General features: G+C 36.6%; 1 protein-coding gene across 2 annotated transcripts in view; it reads right to left on the reverse strand.

The window, feature by feature from the left end:
* TTC27 (tetratricopeptide repeat domain 27) overlaps positions 1-13,704 on the reverse strand; it is a 156,690-nt gene that overhangs the window by 15,699 nt on the left and 127,287 nt on the right. For both annotated transcript variants that reach the window (XM_066378547.1, XM_066378546.1), the window contains 3 exons: positions 13,135-13,233; positions 9,205-9,257; positions 3,615-3,780 (listed from right to left, as the gene is read on the reverse strand). In XM_066378547.1, coding sequence (XP_066234644.1) covers positions 3,615-3,780; positions 9,205-9,257; positions 13,135-13,233 — 318 coding nt within the window. The remainder of the gene's footprint in view (positions 1-3,614; positions 3,781-9,204; positions 9,258-13,134; positions 13,234-13,704) is intronic.

Below are 13,704 nucleotides of genomic sequence, written 5' to 3' on the forward strand. Positions count from 1 at the left end.
GTTCACCTTGCTGAACCTCACACACTTCAGCAGTGGAATGGAGACAATACCTATCTTACAGAGACAGAATTTGTATAAAACATATCCTTTCTATCCCCTCTTGTTTTCAGGTAATGCTCAGCCACCACTTGTTCCTAACACTTCGGTTTGGTTGGAAGCCTGCTTCACACACATCAACACTACCCCCATCCTTCCCCCAAAGAAAATCCCAAGGAGAAAGCCTCACAAAGAACACGAATATAAGATAATACAGAGTTATGATTCACTTATATGACATTCAGAAAAAGCAGAGTTGAACTGTGGTGACAAATCACAAAGGAGCTGCCGCTGTGGGGGAAAGGTGGTGCTTCAGCTGACCAGAAAGGGCACCGAGACCTTCCTGTGCAGATGGAAGTGTTCCGGATCTGTTCTGTGAAGTGGTTATATAAATACGCAATGTTCGCCTGACAAAGCAGTGGCACAGTGAATACAGGGTCGGACTTGGATGTGGAGGACCCAGGTTCGAGACCCCGAGGTCGTCAGCTTGAGCGTGGGCTCATCTGGTTTGAGCAAAGCTCACCAGCTTGGACCCAGGGTCACTGGCTTGAACAAGGGGTTACTCAGTCTGCTGTAGCCCCATGGTCAAAGCACATATGAGAAAACAATCAATGAACAACTAAGGTGTCACAACAAAGAATTGATACTTCTCATCTCTCTCCCTTCCTGTCTGTCCTTATCTGTCCCTCTCTCTGTCTCTGTCAGAAAAAAAAGAAAAAAAGAATGCATAATGTTCAAAACACATCAAACTTACACTTAAGATCTGTGCATTTTGTTATATATAAATTATACACCAGTTTGAAAAAACTTTGTTAGAGCTCACAAGCACATTAACATGATGAGGAAATGTACTTTTTGACATAAATCTTCCCACAGACTTCAAGTCAACAGAAAGAAAAAAAGAGGCACGCCTACATGATTCCTAGCTTCAATTCCCACCAGCCACATGACGGACTGGTCAAGTTTTACAATGTAACTTCCCTGGGTCACACGTCATCGGTTGTAAAATGAGGACTATTTAGTATCCTCCTCAAATACTGCTTGTTCCATGAAAGGTTACCCATGTTAAATTCTAGAAACACAGCACTCACTATGTTAATCCCCTTCACCTTTCTTCCATTTATAAACAGCAAATGGCGCATAATAATGCAATATTTAAATTCTTTTCCTAACATGTCAAGTTATCAAAGAAGAAGGAAAAGGGAAAGGAGGATAAAGGGGGTGAGGGTGGACAAAAAAAGGAAAAAAAGGAAAGAAAAGAACAAATCAGCATCAGAATTTACCCTGAGGAAAGAAGCATAAACATATACAAGGACTACAAGGGAATTCATGGCATAGTTTACAATGGCAGAAAACTGAAAAACCGAACAGGGACTCATCATGCAGGAATATGAAAGTTGGTTTTATGATAGATTAATAAAAAGCGGTATAATCCAGATATGAATATAGATATGTACTACTGTAGAAAAGCATTCCTGACATATTAATCCACACATTTGTCAAAATTAAGACATAGAAAGGCAGGAAATAAAAAGGTAGTATATCCTTTCATTCTTACTACAAATAGTGAAAAGAGAATCATTTGTAGCTAATTTACCATATGTCTGTATTAAAATGAGTGTGAATTCACACACACACACACATATTAAAATGACAAAATCACATCTATAGAGAAGTAGGAAAAAAATAGGTAAAAAAAATTTTTTTAAAGAATATTAGAATAGAATAGGGTCAGGTACTGTCAAACATAAGAATATCAGAGTGTTTTTGAAAGATACCTGTTGCTGAACTTACAGTCAAATTAAGTTAAATTTTTTTAGCCAAGATAAAAATAGTCCAGACAATCTATCAATTGTCTCGGTCTATGCTGACGAGTTGTCACAAAGCATGATGACAGAAATATGCAGTGAAGCTAAATATGACCAAGCCCCTCACTAGCCATCAAGACTTTCAACCACTATGGAGCAATTCTGCCCACACCGGCCTGAAACTAAACATTGCCATCAGCATTCTGTGATACTTCTAAAGGGAGTTATTAATACAGCCCAGTGTAAACTGAAAATTATTTCATTGTGGCTTTCTCCATCTGAACACTCGACAGTTCTCTCTGATAAGGTGCGCTCCAGGTCACAATCTGACCTGAGACAGTCACTGGTTATCTAGCCCTCATGTTCTCAGTAACATTTCCCAAAACCAATATAAAAATTTAACCTATCTGAATGCCCTCTTTGGAGAAGTTTCTATTCAAATACTTTGCCCATTTTTTAATTGTGTTGTTTGAGTTCTTGGTGTTGAGTTTTATAAGTTCTTTATATACTTTTGAAATTAACCTCTAATCAGATGTATCATTGGCGAATACATTCTCCCATGCAGTGGGCTGCCTTCTCATTTTGCTGATGGTTTCTTTTGCTGAGCAAAAACTTTGTAGTTTGATGTTGTCCCATTTGTTTTTTTTTTTTTGTTTCCCTTGCCCAAGGAGATATATCGGCAAAAATAATGCTACGAGAGATGTCTGAAAGTTTACTACCTATGTTTTCTTCTAGGATTTTTATGGTTTCATGACTTAATGCCCAATAACACTAATCATCTCATACATGTCAGGATGGCTATCATCAATAAATTAACACATAACAAAAGGTGGCGAGGATGTGGAGAAAAGGAACCCCTTGTGCACTCTTGGTGGGAATGCAGACTGGTTTGGCTACTGTGGAAAGCAGTATGGAGTTACCTCAAAAAATTAAAAATGAAATTGCCTAAGATCAAGAGATTCCACCTCTGGGAATATATCCAAAGAAACCAAAATAGTAATTCAAAAGAACATATGTATCTATTAGATGCTATTTCTGGTTTTTTTCATAAATCCAAATTCACCATTTTAAATAGCACATGTTCATTATTGCAAATAAAGTGTTATATTTTCAAGCCCCTGACTTTGAATTAACCTTCCCACCCTTTGTCTTTGTTACACTGTTTTCAACCACAGTTAAACCCACATGGTCTTGTGTATTTAATCCTATTGAATGACAAACACAGTGGCTTCAAGTCCCCCATATTTTCTGAAAGTATATAGTATTTTTTGTACTGTGTTAAAAGTCAACCGGTTTTGACTTCATCTCGCCAAGAAGAGAACCATATCATTAAATATTGCAAAGAAAATGTTAGTCCTCATTTCTATATTATTCAAATAGCCTGAAATTATGCAGTAAATGTTTGTCCAATGAGTGAATACATGAATATAGAACTTACTCCAGCTATTACACTGACATAACCTACATAATAAATAACACAAATATCCTTCTATTTAGTTTCTGCAGGCTGACTATATATATAAACCACATATCAGATTTATATAACAGGGTCACAGTAATATTTAGTCTATGATTACACAAACATTTTACATTGGAATGCCTGAATTAATATGTAACTAAGAACATTTGGTTATAGGAAAAAACACCCTTTAAGTGTATTACAGGTATTTAACAAAATTTTCCTGTTTATACTCAAGGAAATAATTTCTATCCTTTAATCAAGTATTAATACCAAACACAAACTGAAATAATAAAATATTAATATCATACCTGAACATCTTTGTATTTGTCTCTTAAATCCAATAGCCGGTGATAAGCTTTAATGGCTTCTGAAAATTCCCCAACATCAATACAAGTGAGAACGTAGTTTTCCCAGATCTGCCAATGCTCATAGTTGCACTTGAGGGCTTCTTGTAAAGTTCTAAAAGCTTTCACTCTATTGAAGGTGAAAGTTGAAGGAGAACAATATCAGTAACCATAGCTAAATAAACCATAGCGAAGAATACAAAATGTTGATGTGGACTGTCTACCAGTCCATAATCATTCATGTTAATAAACAGAATTAGAAGCCCAAACAACCCAAAAGCACCTCAAATTTTCCTTAAAAAATTTTAAAATTTTAATAGAAGCAGGAAATTACAAAACAAAAAATAGGTAGATATAAAGCAAGAATAGGGAGATGTAAATAAAAAACAAATAGAAAATTTGGAATTGAAAGCAACATTAGAACAAACCAAAATACTTCAATAGGTGACAAAAACTAGACTGCATACAGTCAAAGAGAGGAGCGGAATTGGAAGATAATAGTGAGGAATTCATACAGAATTCAGAATTAAAAGTAAAAGAGTGATAAAGAAACAGAATGAGAGATAAGCCTCCAACATATACTTGACAGGCGTTCGTCCCAGAGGAAACAAATGCAGAAAATGTCAGAATACTACATTTGAAAAGAAATAGCTGAGCATTTCCCAGGACTAACAAAGACCTAAATTCTATAATCAAAAGTATATTCTGCATACTGAGCATTATAAAGATAAAGCAATACCTAGGGAAACTGTATGAAATTGCAGAACATAAATCAATCCCAAAACCTACAAACTAATGACAATTAGAGAATAGCAGATATTAAGTTAGCAACAAAAAATGGTAGAAGACTACTTTTGAATACTGCCTTTGAAGTGCTGAATGAAAACATCATATTTCCCCATGTATAAGATGCTCCCATGTATAAGACGCACCTTAATTTTGGGGCCCAAATTTGAAAGAAAAAAAAAGTATTACATAAAGTTATTGAACTCAAGTTTTGTTTTTTTTTTAAATAACATTTTTTTTAAAAATTTTTATTTATTTATTTATTTTAGGGGGGGAGAGAGAAAGAGAGAGAGAGAGAGAGAAGGGGGAGGAGCAGGAAGCATCAACTCCCATATGTGCCTTGACCAGGCAAGCCAGGGTTTTGAACCGGCAACCTCAGTGTTTCCAGGTTGACGCTTTATCCACTGCGCCACCAGAGGTCAGGCTCAAGTTTTATTTATCATAAAATTCATACAACTCCTCATTACTGTCAAAACTCCCATCCATTAGCTTGTCCTCATCTGTGTCTGATGACAAATCAGTCTTCATATATTGCCTCGTCCTCAGTTCCAACTATGGCATTTGAAATGCCACAACCACTCTATAAGATGCACCCAGTTTTTATACCCTAAATTTTTCTGACAAGGGTGCATCTTATACATGGGGAAATATGGTAATTTTCAGCCTAAAATTTTACAAGCTAAACATACCACTCAAGAGTAAATGCAAAATCAAACATTTTCAGATATACAAGAACTAAGAAAATTTACCTCTTATTGGCCCTAACTTAAAAGCACTACTAAAGAATGCCCTCATGAACAATGTTGAGAACAGAAATTAATTATGTCAGTAAATGTGATTGAGAACAAAAATTGAGTTATGTTTAAAAAAAGTAAAATTATATATATATATATATATATATATATATATATATATATATATATATATACACACACACCATAGTCTCTGCAATTAAATAAGAAATCAACAGTCAACAGTTTAAAAATTATACATTCTTCTAAAAAAACACAGTGGGTGGAAGAAAAATAAATTCACATTAGATAGTACAAAATATTTAAAAATTAATGAAAGTACCATATATTACCATATGCAGGATATAGCTGAAGCAATATTCAGAAGGAAGTTTGTAATCTTATATGCATTAATTATGACATGAAAGATAGAAAATAAATTAGTTAAAACATTCATCTTAATTTTTTATAAATAGAACACCAAATAAATTTAAGAAATAGATAAGAACAAAATTAAGAAAAAAATAATAAAGAATAACTAAACCAAAATCTTGCTCTTTGAAAACAACTAATGAAACAGACAAGTGGCTAACTATATTCCACTTAGAATGAAAGAAAAATGGCATAAATAAGATTAGTAATTTTAAAAAATCATAAGAGAGCACTATGGGCAAATTATACAAACTGAGCTAAAAATCAATAAAAATTAAAGCAAGGATAGGTAGTTTTACAGGCAAGGTTTACAAAACTCATGGAATCCTTGTCTTTCACCAGCCACTTCAGAAAATAGAGACTTTTAAAAACTTGTTATTGACAGGAAATGAACAGATTTCCTTGCCAGCTATTCTAGAAGTTAAACATCTCAGTAAACAAAAAGATTCTTTTTTAGTTTTTTAAAGTTTTTTTTTCTTCTTTTCCAAGTGAGAAGAGGGGAGATAGAGAGACAGACTCCCACATGTACCCCAACTGGGATCCACCTGGTAATTCTCATGTGCGGCTGATGCTCTGCCCATTTGGGGCCATGCTTGCAACTGAGCTATTTTTAGCACCTGAGGTGCAGGCTCCATAGAGCCATCCTCAGTGCCTGGGCTGATGTACTCGAACCAACTGAGCCATGGCTGTGGGAGGGTAAGAAACAGTGAGAGAGAGAAGGGGCTTTGGAGGGGTGGAGAAGCAGATGGGTGCTTCTCCTATGTACCCTAACTGGGAATCAAACCAGGACATCCACATGCCAGTCTGATGCTCTACCACTGAGCAAACCTGCCAGGGCACAAAAAAGCTTCTTAATGCTTTACTCTGCTGGCTGGACAAAGACTGTAATTCTCTTATAGGTCACAAATATTTTACTAGACAATTTCAGTAACCTTTTTCAAAGGTATGCTATCAATTTCCCTTTCCAATGATCATTTTGACTTTGTTAACTTCAGATGACAAGATCCACCTTCCTTTCTCCACTGAGCCTCAGAGTGTTTTGTCAACGTCCCTCTCTCTTTGATGCCTTCAAGGCAAATTTTGGAGGGGATGATGGTGGCTCCTCTGGCCATCCCAGGCCAATGCTCTGAGAATCACCCCTTAAGCATTTGGAAAAAAGCCCATATCGTCTCATTTTTCCCAAGTCATACAAATCATTTGATCAATCTCTAATATATCTATGGTATCAAAATAATTTCCTTACAATTAAGTCCTTGATAACAGTCAATTCACTATAGTTTTTTATTCTCTGCATTAAACAATTTACACCTTAAGTTATGAAATCTATTAATTCATTCATCCCTTGGCCCACCTTCTTTTATAGATAAAAATGAAAGTACCCTTACTCTAACACTTCTTCAAATTCAGCCATAAATTGTTTCTATGGGGTTTTCTCCCTTTTTCCCTTTCTCTACTACACTCCCTGTGCCCACTCCCACGTGACAGCAACAACCTCAGACAGCGGTGTGCTGAGACACCCAGTCCTCCCATCCATACAGGGGGCGAAGTTATCCTACTGGAAAAGACTCAATAAGCAGCAATCCATGCAAGCAAGATGATTTTTTTCTTGTATGTCCTCCCACCCTCTAATTGCAATTTCTTGTCCTCAAAATTTTTGCAGTGCAATTCTTTTTCGATAAATATGGCTTTTTTATAAGGAACATCAATGTAGGGTTTACTTTTCACACCCACAATGTTAGTGACACTGCACGATGGAAGTTATATAGGAAGATGGGAAATTTTCCCACAGGACTGGTGACATAAGTGAGGGACAGAATGTCAATGGGAATCAGGTACAACAGAGAACAGAACTTTTATGAAGAACCTTGTGATGGCAAAGGGATATAGACATGGTAGCTTAAAAAGTCACTTTAAGGCATGGACCTCTTTTGAGAGGAGCAGTAACAATTAGCCTGAGTCAAAATTTAGTTCTATCTAGAGGAACAGCAATGAAAGGAAAGACTAAAAAGTAAAAAATAAAGGAGTGATTTACCTCTGACCTTACAACCCCGCTTTTACACAAAAACCTGTGCATGGAGCTGAGTGAAGACAAGAAAACATCAAAAAGAAGTTGAGAAACAATGTGTAAAAGCATCTAAGAGAGAATCTTGGGCTGAAAGACAAGGTTGGGCATTGGGAGACTCTCTACATACAAAATTATCAGGGTAAAAAAATAAAAAATAAATTATCAGGGTTACTAGAAAAACAGGCTGAGATCATTCTACAACTATTGTATGATAGGGACTTCCCTCGCCCCTTACTTTCATTCGAAAGGGTCCCTAGTGAGTTTTAACACAATCAGTTGCAATCAAGAACATAATATTATTTTCTGAAGAGAATAGTAGAAAAAATAGTACTTTATTTTTGTAGACTGTCATCCAAGAGCAGCGAAACATTCCATGATCTCAATGCAGTGTGGATTTAATGATATCTTTAGTAGTATCTTGTGAATCCACAAAGAAAAACTAAATTAAGGCCAAATAAAAATAGAAATAGAGCCATCCTTGAACCATGTACTAAAACCGTGGTCCAGCAGTCCTTGTCCTTGCCCTTCCCGACACTGTCGGCTTGGCTCAAGCCCATCATGTTGTTGTCCCATTACAAACGGCATCGCCCCTTCTTTTCCAGTCGAGCTATCTCCTGCCTGGATTGTTACAACAGCTGTCTCCTAACTGGCTCCTCAGCCCCAGCTTCCTCTCCAGCCTGTCCCACACACTGCCACCAGATAAACCTTTTCCCAAAGCTTCTTTCTCCATGACACTCCCCACTGAAATCTTGGCCCCTTATTTCCAACAGAACAGTCTCAAGCTGTTAGTCAGATAATCAAAGCATACTGCAATTTGACCCCACATGACCTTTCCAACCTTATTACTCACTACAGGTCTCACTGTAGTCTATACTTGGATTTTTTTACTTCCTGTCTCCTAAGGTGTTGTGTTCACCCCTGTCACTCTGCATTTGATCAAATTCCCCTCACCAGAAAGGCTTTCCTCTGTGCCCTCTACCCATTCTCCAAATTTTAGCTCAATTCCAATATTGTCTCAGAAGCATCTGTGAATCAGGACTGTACACACACTCTCTTTTGAGACATCTGGCACAGAATGTAGTGTTCTACAAATATCACCCACTATTATTATCACCCTCATTGTATCTCTCACTTAATGTTTTACTACATACCACCTATATTGTTAATCAATTTTTTTAATACTATGGCACAATGTTTTATTTTTTAAACCTACACTCCCTAAAGACATTGGTTCACATTTCTATTTCTCAATAATGTCTAGTACACAGCAAGCAATCAATATGAATTTATCAGTTGAGTTGACCAAGTACAAGGCATGCCTGCTTTTATCATGTCATGAAATTTAGGATGCAAAACTTCAGTAGCAAATAAAGATTTCAAGTAAGATTTCTTATTTTATTACATATTAAATGTTTTCAAAAAATAAACTACATTTAGAAGTCAAACAATGATAGGGCACAATGTTTCAGTATTCAGTTGAAGAAATTCTCATTCATTTATTTTAGAAGCAAAGTTCTTCATACTTGTCTGATGTACTTACTTTTGTTTTAATCGGATATAGGAAGTCGATAAATTGTTCCAAGCCTCAGCATTCTGAAATGACAGAAAACCCATTTAGAGACTATTCTCATTTAGGCAAAATAATTGCTACAGCCAAAAATATAACCTATTTTCCTAGTCCAAAATGTGTTCCTTACAAAACAATTTTCACTAAGGTGTGTTTAAAGGTGTATGAGGAAATTAAATAAATTAAATGTAACTTTTATAATTTAGCATGAAAACTCACAAGAATAGTCAACAAATTGCTATCACTGTCAAAGCCTTAATTTGGAATTTAGTTAATATTTTATTTCCAGGTTATATTTACAAAATAGTGGGACAATTTACAACACAATTTACACATGACATAGATTTATTGCAAACCCAAGACAATGGAGAATATTGTCTCTCCTATCTAAAAGGCTCTGCTATTTTACAATCACCCCTCAGCAGATAAAAGAATGAAGGAGAGTGTGTTCTCCAGTGTTATTCCTAAGCATTTCACTGAACATATTTCTCTCCCTACTCCTCTATAGAATAACAAAAATAAATTAAAACTTTCATATAAATGTTGATTCTAACAAGAATAATATAAATATACTCCTCTTTGCCTGACCAGGCGGTGGCGCAGTGGATAGAGCGTTGGACTGGGATGCGGAAACCCAGGTTCGAGACCCCGGGGTTGCCAGCTTGAGTGTGGGCTCATCTGGCTTGAGCAAAAAGCTCACTAGCATGGACCTAAGGTCACTGGCTCGAGCAGGGGGTTGCTCAGTCTGCTGAAGGCCCGCGGTCACAGCACATAGGAGAAAGCAATCAATGAACAACTACGGTGTCGCAACGAAAAACTGATGATTGATGCTTCTCATCTCTCTCCGTTCCTGTCTGTCTCTCCCTATCTATCCCTCTATCTGACTCTCTCTCTGTCCCTGTAAATAAATAAATAAATAAAAAGATTTATAAATATACTCCTCTTTGATCTGCTTTTTATAAATTACAGATTATATAAATCTCAAGTTCCATACACATGATGTAAAAAATAAATGGCAACGCATCTTTGCTCTCAGGCATAGCACAGTTAGCACAGACCAGTCTTATCGCCATAAAAAGCTACAAACTGAACAAAACTTAGGACACTGTGTTTGAGAAGCTGGACAATAGGCTGACTTACAAGACTGTGATCCTTGAGAAGGAATAAACAACTCAAGCATCTCAATCCACCTAGGCTTCTAATTCAGAGGCACTTACAGAAAGAAACCAAACAAAGCACAGCAAGTCTATGAGATGAAGAAGAGATCAAAGTGCAGGACTGAAAAGGTGGCTGGAATTACAGGACAGAATACCAGGAAAGAGAGAGCTGCAGAGAATAAGCTCCAGAAATCTCCATAAGCATCTCATGGAGCCCTGGGCTGAATACTAAGCTATCCATGTGCAGAGAAAATCTTCTTGCGGCCTGGCAGAGAACAACTACCAGAGAGCGGTGAGATGGATGAAGATTCTAGATGCCACACAGTGCTGGCAGTTATTCAAGTTCCGACTAATCAGAGTGGAGAATGCTTGAGGCATTAAGCACCCAGGGCATTAAGTACTGCCCCCAAAAGGTTATATCTTAAGATAAGGGTGATTGCAACCATAGAATAAAGACAACTCAAGACCCACCCTAACAAAGATTAAAATAGAGCTGATCTACACACCCAAGTAAACTAACCAAATGCCAAAGTTAAAACACTACCTTCCAAGGGAAGACAAATTAACCAAATAATAAAATAAAACTATGTCTTCTGCAGAAAAACCCAGAAACTCAACAATACAGCATCCACAATTAAAAAAAACAACAACTGGTAGACATGCATGCAAATAAGCAGGAAAATTTACCCATAGCCAAAGGAAAAACAATTAACAGACACAGAAATGAAAGAGATGTGAAAATAAGCACACAAGTACTTCAAAGCAGTTGTTATAAACATAATCAAAGAAATGAAGAAAACATGAACATAATAAGGGAACATAATTAGGGAATCTCAGTAGAAGCATGAAAACTATAAAAACCAAATGAAAATTCTTGAACTAAAAAAAAAAAATACATGATCTAAAACGATGTTTAATTTTTAATTGATATATAACAATGTATTGGTTTTAGGTTTCCAACATAATGGTTTTATATATGTATATATATATTGTGCAGTGATTACCAAAAGTTCAGTTAACATCCATTGTGACACATAGTGTGATGAGCTTAATGAATAAACTTAACAGCAGATTAGACATAAATATGACACCAAACGCATAAGCAACAACAGAAAAATAGATAAACTGGACCTTATCAAAATTAAACATCTATATACCTCAAAGGACACTACCAAAAAGTGAAAAACAACTTACAGAATGGGAAAAAAAATCTGCAAATCATACATCTGATATGGAACTTGTATCTAGGATATATAAAGAACTCTTACAACTCAACAATAAAAAGACAACCCAATTTAAAAATAGGCAAAGGACAGAAATATTTATCCACATATGATACATGAATGGCCAAGAAGCACATGGAAAGATGCTCAAAATCATTGGCCATCAAAGAAATGCAAATTGAAACCACAATGAGATACTACCTACAAGGATGTGTATAATCAAAAAGATATTGATAAGTGTTAACAAAGATGTAGAGAACTTGAAGCCTCATACATTGCTGGTGGGAATCTAAAATGGTGCTTAGAAGACAGTCTGGTCGTTTCTCAAAATCGTGAACGCAGAGCTATCATATGAACCAGTTATTCTATTACTAGGCATCTGTCCAAGAAAAACAGAAACATACATCCACACAAAAATGCGTAAATGAATGTGCAGAGCAGTATAATTCTTAATAGCCCAAAAGGTGGAACAGTTCAAATGTCTATCAACTGATACACGAATAAATAACATATGATATGTACACACAATGAAATACATATTATTTGGCCATATAAATGAATGTAGTACTGATACATGTAACAGGGATGAACTATAAAAACATTAATCTAAGTGAAAAAGCCAGTTACAAAAAAACCACATAGTGTACGACTCCATTTATGTGAAGTGCCCAGACTAGGCAAATCCACAGAGACAGAACGTACTTGGGCTAGTGCTTACCTGGGGCTGGGGGGGAGGGGTACGGAGTGGGGGTGGGATGCGTATGAGAGACATGCAGAGTGACCGCTAATAGGTACAGAGGTTTTCTTTTTATTATAATAAAAATGTTCTAAAACTGTGGTAATGGTTGCACAATTTTAAATATATGAAAATATCATTGAATTGTACATTTTAAATGAACTATAGGTCCATGAATTACTTACCATCTCAGTAAAGCTGTTAAGTATTAAAAGATTGTAAACTAAAAGAGCTTTCTAATAATGTAATTAACATAGGCAGCACATGTTAGTGCATGACAAAATCTACGTGGCACTTTATACTTTAGTGAAGTATGGTTTGAACTAAAAAAAACTGTTTTATCAAAATTATTTTCTAAATGAAACCATGAATAACTTAGCTATTATGAGAAGAAATTTATTTCTAAACTTTGTTTTAGTATTTCTAGATTTATAAATCATAAACCTTAAGATGTGACCCGCAGTCACAGGTATATTTTCCTCCAACACAAAAGGAATTGCTGTTCTTTCTTTTTAACATAAAACACATGAAAATTGAATTTTTCGGCCTTTTATTTTCATTGTGATGAGAGCACAATATGATATCTACCCTCTTTATAAAAATTCAAGTGCACAATACAGCACTGTTAATTTGACTCAATGCTATACAGCAGCTCTCTAGAACTTACCTTGCATAACTGAATTTATATACCCGTAGGAATTGCTATGTTGGACTATAGTGCAATTCAAATAACTTAGAGAATACTAAGTTAGAGCTGTGATAAGGGAAGAAGACCAAACAAACTTACGTCGGGTTCTAGCGTCACACAGCGCTGAAACGCCTTTGCTGAACCTGCATAGTCTTCCAAGGCCAGGTACGCACAGCCGAGAGAAAACCACACCCCGAGCTGCAAAGACCGAGAGTCAGTCATTCCAACATGCAGAGACATTTATGATACGTAATCTGAACATCATTTAAGATACTATCAACAAACACTACGGTCAAGTATACAAAGCTATATAATAAATATTTGCCTTACATTTTTTTTTTGGATTTTTCTGAAGTTGGAAACAGGGAGGCAGTCAGACAGACTCCCACGTGCGCCCGACCGGGATCCACCTGGCACGCCCACCAGGGGGCGATGCTCTGCCCATCTGGGGTGTCGCTCTGTTGCGACCAGAGCCATTCTAGCGCCTGAGGCAGAGGCCACGGAGCCATCCTCAGCGCCCGGGCCAACCTTGCTCCAATGGAGCCTTGGCTGTGGGAGGGGAAGAGAGAGACAGAGAGGAAGAAGGGGAGGGTGGAAAAGCAGATGGACGCTTCTCCTGTGTGCCCTGGCCAGGAATTGAACCCGGGACTCCTGCATGCCAGGCTGACG

Source organism: Saccopteryx leptura, chromosome 3 (genome assembly GCF_036850995.1).
Source record: "Saccopteryx leptura isolate mSacLep1 chromosome 3, mSacLep1_pri_phased_curated, whole genome shotgun sequence".
Classification (NCBI taxonomy): Eukaryota; Metazoa; Chordata; class Mammalia; order Chiroptera; family Emballonuridae; genus Saccopteryx; species Saccopteryx leptura.